This window comes from Gobio gobio, assembly GCF_949357685.1.
Source record: "Gobio gobio genome assembly, chromosome: 5".
Taxonomy (NCBI): domain Eukaryota; kingdom Metazoa; phylum Chordata; class Actinopteri; order Cypriniformes; family Gobionidae; genus Gobio; species Gobio gobio.
The window spans coordinates 46325143-46336421 of record NC_137101.1 but is presented as its reverse complement, the minus strand read 5'-3'; the positions used below and the strand labels follow the sequence as shown (position 1 = coordinate 46336421).

Here is an 11279-nt window from a genome sequence, read left to right as displayed (position 1 = left end):
ATCATTAAATAATAAATATATAGTGTCTGTGTAATTTGTTTTCTTTTATTAGTTTGTAGTGCTAGTTTTGAGTGTTACTGAGACTGTTGATACTGAAATAAAGCTGACTGAGATGCACTCGATGCACACAATGTGGATTTATTTTTCTTTCTGATAATTATTCTCATCTTAAACAGGACAAACACAGAAAAACTCCTGGTGAAGCGACTGAGATCATTAATCAAGATGGTGTTTATTAAAGAGGAGAGTGAAGACGTGAAGATTGAAAATGTATTCAGTTTGATACATGAAGAAACTGAGGAACAAACAGAGAAAGAGGAGAGTGAAGACTTGAGGATTGAAAATGTATTCAGTTTGAAACATGAAGAAACTGAGGAACAAAGAAAGAAAGAGGAGAGTGAAGACGTGAAGATTGAAGAAACATTGAGAGTGAAAAATGAAGAAACTGAGGAACACACAGAGAAAGAGGAGAGAGAAGACGTGAAGATTGAAGAAACATTGAGAGTGAAAAATGAAGAAACTGAGGAACACACAGAGAAAGAGGAGAGAGAAGACGTGAAGATTGAAGAAACATAGAGAGTGAAACATGAAGAAACTGAGGAACACTCAGGTTGGTTTCATTCTCAAAGCTCAACTCACTCATTTGATATTTTCAAGTCTACACGCTCACAGATCCTCTCATAACAAGCAAAGCTTATACTCAATGTTAATCATTTTTTGTGCTGTTAGATTCTTTGGTTTATAGAGGGATTTTATGTCGATCGCACTATAACGGCTGCACTGCTCGCTTTCTGTAGTCTAAACTACATTCACAATTTGAAGAAAAGTTTTGTCTTGTTTCTTAAGAGGACCAACGTCCACATATACCGCAAAGTTTCAGGAATGACAAGTGCTTTTAATTGACTGAATCCGCTATCCTGTTCTGCGAGTCGCTCCTGAAATGGCCTAGAGCCATTTAGACCAGGTAAACCCAAATTATACAGCAGCTAAACTTAAACCTAAATTGAGCTAAAGCTATACAAATACCACAGCTGTACAATTTTCACACCCTATATTAAATGTACCCTATACAATAGCCTACTCATCTGGATTGAAGCAGCAAACATTCAGAGTAAGTGTAAACACATGACATAACATTATTTAATATTTGAATCACAGCATCGACAACCCAAGTGCATTTTACCTCAAACTTGCGACTAGTTAACTTTCTAAAGTAGCAATCGCTTCTCGGGTCGACATTAACACACTGACAAAATTACATTCTGAATTAAAAATATTTTTGTACCACTTTTTAATGTGTGATTGTGTAAAGCTGTTCACGAGATGCCAACCTTTAGCTAACTTGCTTTCAACGTCGAACACTCGTTCTCATGGAGACGGTGCTGTGCATGGAGGGGAGGGGCTGTGTGTGTGTGAAAATGAAAATGTGAAAAATCTTAACGTGGCTTAATTAACTAAGACCGTGTTATTAACAAACCAAACTTAGTGAACACCATGCTAATAAGGCATACTATGTACAGAAAAGCAGATGAGCCCTGAATATGAACACAACACGTTTAATTAAGCATTTTCCTCCCATAATGAAAACGCTTAATGCGGCTTAATGTACACAGTGACATTAAAAGACCAAACTTAGTAAACATTATACTGATAAAGCATACTATACAGAACCATTGGTTTGTGCAGAATTCGATCTTTTAATATCACTTAGTGGGCTACATTAAGTGATGTTAAGTTTTTTATTTATAACGGTTTTCTATGGGAGGAAAACGGCGACAGCCAGGGAAATTTTTTTTATTCAAAGAGCATCGTTCTTTGCTTTACGAATTTGCAGGGCAATCTGAATCTGTGTTTGGTCTCAGCTGCAAACGAACTGTTGCAGTAAAAATATTGTATTGATTTTGTATTGATTTACCATCTAATGAGATTATCATATTTGGTGAAATGAAGTCGGTGTGTCACCTACAGGCCTTTTGGGTGAAGTGTAGGTTTGTAGAGAACATGCAAAATGGCCATAACTACATTACCCGTTTTGATAGAATAATCGTGATTAGGATTTTGAGCAAAATAATCGTGATTATCAGTTTAACCATTATCGTGCAGCCCTGATTTGGACTGTAGAAAAGAAAAGCATTTTTTGCAGTGTGCTTTTACCTGTGATGATCTAAATAGAGTACTCATTAATTTAAATAAGAATAGAGTTCTAACTCAGTAATATTTCAATTTCACCCTTTAAAACCGAGGTTCTTTAAAGTTTTAAAGATATTGTTGTCAAGTCAACTTTATTTATGTAGCGATTTTTACAATGCCGATTGTTTCAAAGCAGCGTCACAGTGAGTTCGTGAGTTCACGGCAGAGGCCAAAGTTCGTGTTGAATAAAGTCGTTATTTAGATTTTTTTTTTGCGTACAAAAACTATTGTCGGCGCTTTGTAAAATTATTGTAGAGCCACTATAGTGAGATGGACTTTGTAATGACGTTTTTAGTGCCTTTTATGGGTCTTGTGCGTGTAAATGTACTGAATCCCTATGGAGGGCTTGCTGAGGCCATTCTCAGCCATCAGCTTTCAACAAAAATATCTTCATTTGTGTTCCGAAGATGAACGGAGGTCTAACGGGTGTCGAACGACATGAGGGTGAGTAATTAATGACAGCATTTTCATTTTTGGGTGAACTAACCCTTTAATGGGATAGTTCATTAAAAAATCACCCTCAAGCCATACATTCGTATTTATATTAAAGGGGTCATGAACTGGCTTTTTTATTTTAGTATATTGTTGTCCGAGGTCAACTTATGACGTTCGTGTGGTTTTTAAATTCAAAAACATAATGAATAAGTAATAGGCTATTGGTCTTCCCTGGTTTTGAGCCTAGCTCCTGAAACGTTTTTTATTTTATTTTATTTTTTATGGGGTGCTGCACTGAAGACCTGGAAGTAAAAAATATGATTGGATAACAGTTTTGCATATTATAATGAGCTTCGACTCCCCCGTCACTACATGTGGGGAATTGTTTTGAAAATGTGTGGAAAAACGGCAACCGGAGTAATTCGCCCACAGGGCTCGCAATGTGTCTATCAAATAAACACAATGATTTATCTCTCATCCACCCGCGATTAATTGGGATGTTATTTTTTATTACTTAGCCCAGGGGTCCCCAAACTTTTTTCTGTAAGGGCCACATCATTTTTCCTTTCTTTAATGGGGGGCCGGGTCGGTCAAATTACATGGGCCGGAGTGACTACCAGTATTATTGTGGAGATTTTATGATTTTAAATCTATTCATCAAACTAAAAATCTAATGTTTAGCATAACATAACATAATGTTTATTGCCAGCATACAGAAGTTATTACACGGCCATTAACACAATGACAACTTCAGAGCTGTCAAACATGGTTATGTGTCCTTATCATCTCTACGAGGCACCTTCCGTTCTGTCCCCTTTTGAAAAATACTGTTCGCTAGAACTGCGTGTGCTTGGTTTGTTACCACAGTTATCTGCGTGCTTCCTCAGCGATGAAGTTCCACATTTGCGGCTATCTTTTCTTCAACTCCTCAGGATCCATCTCGACGACTGCAGTGCAGGCAGATCGCGCGCGGTTGTGAATCTCCTAGGAGGGCACACGGCGCGCCACACGGCCACAAATAAACTAATATGGATTTGAAATTATTTTATCAACTTGAAATACAGGCAAGGCATATTTTTGTAGATGTGTTCCTAAAATATGCATACTTTTTTTAGGAACACATCTACAATATACATGCATATATTTTTATATATATATTCGTCTAAACCCGTGTTTAGACCCGTGTTTGTCCCTTGTCCAACCCGCACCCGTATCCGACACAGTTAGGATGTTTTTTTCACCCATTTCAGCAATATTCTCGGATCACCCGTCGGGTACCCGCCCGTGCAGGACTCTGGTTCAGAGGGCCGGTCCAAATGTGGGGGCGGGCCGTATTCGGCCCGCGGGCCGTATTTTGGGGAACCCTGACTTAGCCCGTCCGATCGGTGAATATAATCGCAATCCGCATCACTAATGCACACACAAGTACGAAAACGTTACTGCAGACAAATCAACATACTTCCGCAATTTAATTTCCATCAAACTTCCATCAAATAATAAGTCAAGAGAGTGCGCACATTAAGAAATGAAAGGTTAACAATGTAAGATAGCCCATCGGGCAGGACGGGAATACATTTTGAACATCAGGCTTTTTGCGAGCCTTGGCCCATACATGTTCTAGTCTGATCCCGAATCTCAGGACAATGAACCAACAACACCTCAAATACAAAGGATACTCAAGCCTGTGACAGTTATGTTGCGGCAATTTTTTAATCAACCTCTGATATGAAGAGACAAATCTTAGTAAATGTAATAAAATGGTTTATTCTTTTGCAAAAGAAGAGGCAACGGCCATATAGCCATCCTGAATTTCTGCAGAGCGATGTCTGCCGGACTAAACAATTGGATTTCCCCTGTAACCCTTCCCAAGGTCAGCCTCTTTCTGTAATTTTCCACACATCCTCAAATAACCCCATATGTCTTTCATGCAAACACTTGGACCCTCAAAATTAGATGTACCATGACCCCTAGGGTCATGAGACCCACATTTAGGTGGACGTGACCTCTAAGGTTATGAGCTGGTCACTTTGCTCCTTCGTGGTTTTTAACAGTCAAGCATAGCAGCAGCATATGCATGATCCTTTGATATATGGATAAATGTGAACAATAAACTCTCATGCATTATGATTAAATGATAATAAGCTTTCTTCTACGATTAAAAATTTCCACCACAGTTATGCTAGTTAGACACATAATTAGTAGATATCAAACAATCTTTTTCAAACAGTTTTACTCACATAATTGTGTTGCATCATTCCTGTTGGGAATCTTATTCTGTCTGCAAATCCAGTCTTTTTTTTTTTTTACAAACGAATCCACAGTGAAATGAAGCAAACAAACGCGCATTGTCTAACCCACGTGAGCTGGATCATCAATAAAAATTAAGTTCAACCATGCATTCCTAATATTGATATCCCAATTAATCGTATGCGGCATGTTTATTGCTTGGAAGTTCGATCCGGTTTAGCTCCACGTAGGCCTATGTTATTCATCTATTACATGTCATGCACAAATTGGTGGGTGGGGCTACAGAATAAGGCGTGGCGTTTCACTAATCTCTGACGTCACAGGGAAGAACATTCCCAGATCTCTTGTTTGCTGAGCCGGCTGCCAATTAAAGCTTTTCTTTGACTAACAAGGAAGTTTTCAGCTCTGAAACTTACAGGATATTCTTATATTACCATGACCTTTTATAAATCAAAAGCTTTGGGGAAAGTTTATTTCTCAACTCATGACCCCTTTAAAAAATGTCCTGGCTAATCCAAGCATTATAGTGGCAGTAAATGACAGCCCAAAATTTGACCCAAAGAAGTGCATCCATCCATTATAAAAGTAATCCATACGGCTCCGGGGGTTAATAAATGCATTCTGAAGTGAAACGATGGGTTTGTTTTAGAAAAATATCTATATTTAACACGTTATAAAGTAAAATATCTGCCGGACTTCCTTCTGTATTCAATTTACGATGGAAATGCAGAATGCAGTCCGCCGGAAGCTAGACAGTGGGAGGATGACGGTAAGAGTGTCAGGTAATATCTTTGTCTGATAATCACACAGCCTATAACTGTCACAGTCTGGAAGAAAGAATAGAATGAGCAACCATGTGTAAACAATGACGAACAATTGAAACGCATACCAAGGTAAGAGATTATACATAATATGAGATATCAAAATAAGATAAGCAAAAATCTCAAACTTTACTGTCAGAACTGGGCTCACAGATTACTCTGTGTGTGGATGACCATGTCTGTCTGAAGACCCATTTTTGAACCAGGAAAGACCCAGTAATACAGGGGTCTCCAAACTGTCCTGCAGAGTTTAGCTCCATCCCCAAATAAACACACCTGAACCAGCTAATTAGTGTCTTACTAGGGCCTTGTGAGACACTGATTAGCTGGTTCAGGTGTGTTTATTTGGGGTTGGAGCTAAACTCTGCAGGACAGCGGCCCTCCAGGACCGTGTTTGGAGACCCTTGCAGTAATAAGTCCTGCTCTGCTGCCATCTACTAGCTATAGTGGTAATGTAATGTTTTTTTGTTCTTAAATCTTAAATTTACATTTAATAATTTAGCAGATCATGTTATCCGAAGTTATCCGACTTACAAATGAGGAGAGCAATAGAAGTAATTAACCAACAATAGGGTAACAATATACAAGTGCTGTGATCAGTCCCAGTTAGGATAGTACATGTAGCAAGTTTTTTAAAATATACATATGGAATAGTAAGTGTTAATATTAATGGGACAAATGTTGCAGAAGTGTCTTTAAAATGGCTAAAGAATCAGCAGCTGGGTTGAGAAGGTCATTCTACCAGCAGGGAACGGTCACGGTAAAGGTTGGTGAAAATGATTTTGTGTCTCTTTGGAATGGCACCATAAGGCATTGTTCACTGCAAGCTTCTGAAGGACACGTAAGTCTGAAGTAATGAGTTTGGTATAGGGGTGCAGAGCCAGGGATTGTTCTGTGGGCAAACATCAGTGCCTTGTATTTCATGCTAACGTCTATTGGCAATCAGCACAATTTTATGAGAGGTGTGACGCTCACTCTTTGGTTTGGTAAAGACCACTCTTTCTGCAGCATACTGGATCAGTTGCAGAATTTTGACAGTGATGCTGGAAATCCTGCCAAGAGAGTATTACAATTGTCCAGTCTGGATAGAACAAGGACTGGTACAAGGAGTTGTGCATGCTCCGACAGGAAGAGCCTGATCCTCCTAACGTTGTAAAAGGCAAATCTGATGGACCTGGCAGTTCTAGCATTGGGGTCAGTGAAGTTCAACAGATCAACAATCACAACTCCAAGGTTCATGGCTATTCATTATGCTTGATGAACCTAGTTTCGGGTTGGTCGAGACCATAAGCAGTTCTGTCTTTGCAAGGTTGAGTTGATTCAGCAAGAAATGTCTGTCAGGCAGGCTGAGATGCGAGCAGCTACCGTTGGATCATCTGATTGCAATGAGAGGTAGAGTTGAGTATCATCAGCATAGCAGTGATAGGAAAAAACATGTTTCTGAATGAGAGCTCCTAAGGATGACATGTAGATGTAGAAGAGAAGTGGTCCAAGCACTGAGCCCTGAGGCACCCCAGTATCTAGATGTTGCAACTTAGACACCTCACTCCTCCACGACACCCTGAACAACCCACCTGAGAGGTAACCACTGGTGTGGTTAACAAATAATGTTTTGGTAAACACATTAAAACATTTAAAATGAATAATATTTAGAGGTTTAAAGTGCTGGAAAAGTGTCAAGCACTTAAAAAGTGCTTGAATTTAAATCTAGGAACCCTGAAATGAACAATGTAAAAACATTTGACTATTTCCGCCACAATACCATGGTTACAGTTATCGTTGTGTTATTAAATCCATGGTGAATGTTGCTGAAAACTTGCATTTTATACTTCTTATACCATACATATTTCTTTTACCTCTTCATGGGCTCAACATTTCATTCAGTAACGTTAAACAGCTTTGCTGAATAATGTTTGATGATTGCGGGAAAGATAAACACCTCAATCGGAATAAAAATGCCCAAACAGAATGAAACCGCAATCGGCTTGAGAGGGGTGGGATAAACCTTTTCAGAACTGATCAAACGAAAATGGTGGGAAAGCATTGTGTCATTAATGATAGAAAATGGCAGGAAAAGGAGGAAAAGGCAGGAGTTAATCACTTCTCCTGGGTAATATAGATTTTTGATTAAATAATTTTTAAATTTAAAAAATAAAACAAAAATACGATCTGAAGTGTCCCTTTAGACTGGTTCATGTCTGGTTCATTTGACTAGTGTGATCACTCCATAACGTGCCCTGGACCGTATGTAGAGGTGGCATGGTTTGCTTGTGCGACATAGCTTCAAAATGATATCACGGTATTTCAAGAATATTTGCGATAACGATATTTATGACGATATACTTTTTGTTAAACTTTTAAGTGTTAAACTTTTTATTTCGTAACAAGTTATGAAGATAATGTTGGAGTAATCTCATCTGTAAGCGTTTGTCCCAGGCACTTTCTACTTCAACTGCGACTGGCAGAAAAAATTATTTTCTGAGGTGTTTCTTACAGCAACACCAGATCGGTTTAGATAACGACTCATGTAAACTATCCACAGAATCGTTCAATCAGAATGATTTTAATCGGAATGACATAAAAGTGTGCATGTTAACAGGGCTTTTGAAGTGCACACTCATACACACGTCACTCGCATACAGAGAGCGGAGATCGCGTTGCACATTCAGGAGCACAGAAACTTATCAACGCCGCCCCACGACTTTTAGCAATAAAATAGCTAAGTTACTGGATCACTTCATTATATTTCTCAACAACGATGGGGTTACATCGCTATTTTTAAGTAATAAACACATCTTCATTAAGAGAGACGCTGAACAGATGCAGTCACACTGGTACGTATCTCTCTCTCTCTCTCTATCTATCGATAATTAATAAAAAAAATGCTATAATCCATTCAATCAAATAAATGTAATCTTACGCACTACTGTATCTCTGTGTCTGATTCAAAGGAAGCAGAATGCTAGATCTAACAAGCTTTAACTGACGAAAATAACCGTCAATGTTACCCTTCCGGTCAAATATTGTGCTACAAACATCAATAACAGCTTTAAGTTGTCAATGTTTTGTCAGTTGTCAAGAGGGCTGACCTCTTGTCAGACTCCGATTACGATTTAGTACCTAAAAAGGGAGCTACTTGGTTACATGCTGCTCTTCTAGTATAGTGCGCGCTAGGGAACGTAAATGCACCAACTAGGATGGGTTATATATCATACTACCCTATACCCTACTATTGATGCTTTAAATGTCTAAATTGTTTTATGTCTGTTTCTGCCTTAGATCTCATGGCATTGAAAGAGGCAAGTCATGAACTCAATGAAAAGGAAGAAGAGAAAGGCCATTATGATAAACACCATGATTTCATGACTGGAGAAAGATCGACACAGGCTAAAAAGACTTCCTCACAAAAAAGAGCTCAAAAGACAGGAACTAAAAGTCATTTAACCTGCCCACAGTGTGGAAAGAGTTTCAGAAATAAACAAAACCTTACAGTCCACATGAGAATTCACACTGGAGAGAAGCCTTACACCTGTCAACAATGTGGAAAGAATTTCACTCAAAAAGAAAGCCTTAAAGGCCACATGAGAGTTCACACTGGAGAGAAGCCTTACACCTGTCAACAATGTGGAACGAATTTCACTCAAAAAAAAAGCCTTAAAGGCCACATGAGAGTTCACACTGGAGAGAAGCCTTACAGCTGCCAACAGTGTGGAAAGAGTTTCACTCATAAAGGAACCCTTAAGGAACACATGAGAATTCACACTGGAGAGAAGCCTTACACCTGCCAACAGTGTGGAAAGAGTTTCACTTATAAAAGAACCCTTAAGGAACACATGAGAATTCACACTGGAGAGAAGCCTTACACCTGCCAACAGTGTGGAAAGAGTTTCACTGATAAAGGAACCCTTGAGGAACACATTAAAATTCACACTGGAGAGAAGCCTTACACCTGCCAACAGTGTGGAAAGAGTTTCACTGATAAAGGAACCCTTGAGGAACACATTAAAATTCACACTGGAGAGAAGCCTTACACCTGCCAACAGTGTGGAAAGAGTTTCACTCATAAAGGAACCCTTGAGAAACACGTGAGAATTCACACTGGAGAGAAGCCTTACACCTGCCAACAGTGTGGAAAGAGTTTCACTTATAAAGGAACCCTTAAGGAACACATGAGAATTCACACTGGAGAGAAGCCTTACACCTGCCAACAGTGTGGAAAGAGTTTCACTCATAAAAGAACCCTTAAGGAACACATGAGAATTCACACTGGAGAGAAGCCTTACACCTGCCAACAGTGTGGAAAGGGTTTCACTTATAAAGGAACCCTTAAGGAACACATGAGAATTCACACTGGAGAGAAGCCTTACACCTGCCAACAGTGTGGAAAGAGTTTCACTCATAAAAGAACCCTTAAGGAACACATGAGAATTCACACTGGAGAGAAGCATCACACCTGCCAACAGTGTGGAAAGGGTTTCACTTATAAAGGAACCCTTAAGGAACACATGAGAATTCATACTGGAGAGAAGCATCACACCTGCCAACAGTGTGGAAAGAGCTTCACTCAAAAAGGAAACCTTAAGGAACACTTGAGAATTCACACTGGAGAGAAGCATCACACCTGCCAACAGTGTGGAAAGAGCTTCACTCAAAAAGGGCTTCTTAAAGGCCACATGAGAATTCACACAGGAGAGAAGGCTTACAAAACAAAGCAAGATCCATAAAGACATGGATGATTGAGTTTGGTGTGGAGGAACTTGACTGGCCTGCACAGAGTCCTGACCTCAACCCGATAGAACACCTTTGGGATGAATTAGAGCAGAGACAGCGAGCCAGGCCTTCTCTTCCAACATCAGTGCCTGATCTCATAAATGCGCTGCTAGAAGAATGATCAAATAAAATAAAATCCATAAACACACTCCTAAACCTTGTGGAAAGCCTTCCCAGAAGAGTTGAAGCTGTTATATCCGCAAATGGCTGGCCAGGGTTAGTTCACCCAAAAATGAAATGTCATTTATTCCTCACCCTCATGCTGTTCCACACCCGTAAGACCTCCGTTCATCTTAGGAACACAAATGAAGATATTTTTGTTGAAATCTGAAGGCTCAGTGAGGCCTCCATAGGGAGCACAGAAATGTACACTCTCAAGATCCATTAATGTACTAAACACAATTTAAATCAGTCCATGTGAGTACAGTGGTTCAATATTAATATCATAAAGCAACGAGATATATATATATATATATATATATATATAATTTTTTTTTTTAAGAATCTTAAACATAAATAGCCACACAAATGTGGTCCAGGCAAAGCGTACATTGATTATCTTCACTGCATGCATATTTAAAACAAAATGAAATATAACTTTCAACCTATAAATATGTGATTCAGGCAATATGTGAATATGTACTGTAATAAAATGAAATATGACAAACACAACTCTCTTTTTTGTTAAACGTCAGTTTTAATAATCAATAATGGCCATTATAAAAGTATAAGTAAAAGGTATAGGAAGCTCTCCAATAAGAAATAAAGCAAACCATTCAGTCAAAAGTACAAAGTCAGCACTTTAGTAGGCTATGG

The 11279-nt window shown here is 38.9% G+C and overlaps 1 protein-coding gene across 1 annotated transcript; it reads left to right on the top strand.

Annotated features, from left to right (window-relative positions):
- Positions 1-482: 482 nt before the first annotated feature.
- On the top strand, positions 483-10691 carry LOC307126237 (uncharacterized protein). The gene is made up of 2 exons (XM_079816670.1): positions 483-610; positions 8973-10691. Exon 2 carries the CDS (start codon positions 8978-8980, stop codon positions 10415-10417), a length of 1440 nt encoding a protein of 479 aa, XP_079672796.1. The 5' UTR covers positions 483-610; positions 8973-8977; the 3' UTR covers positions 10418-10691.
- Positions 10692-11279: the final 588 nt, after the last annotated feature.

Coding starts and splice junctions, on each gene's coding strand:
- LOC307126237 (XM_079816670.1), top strand. CDS start 8,978: ATGGCATTGAAAGAGGCAAGTCATGAACTCAATGAAAAGGAAGAAGAG.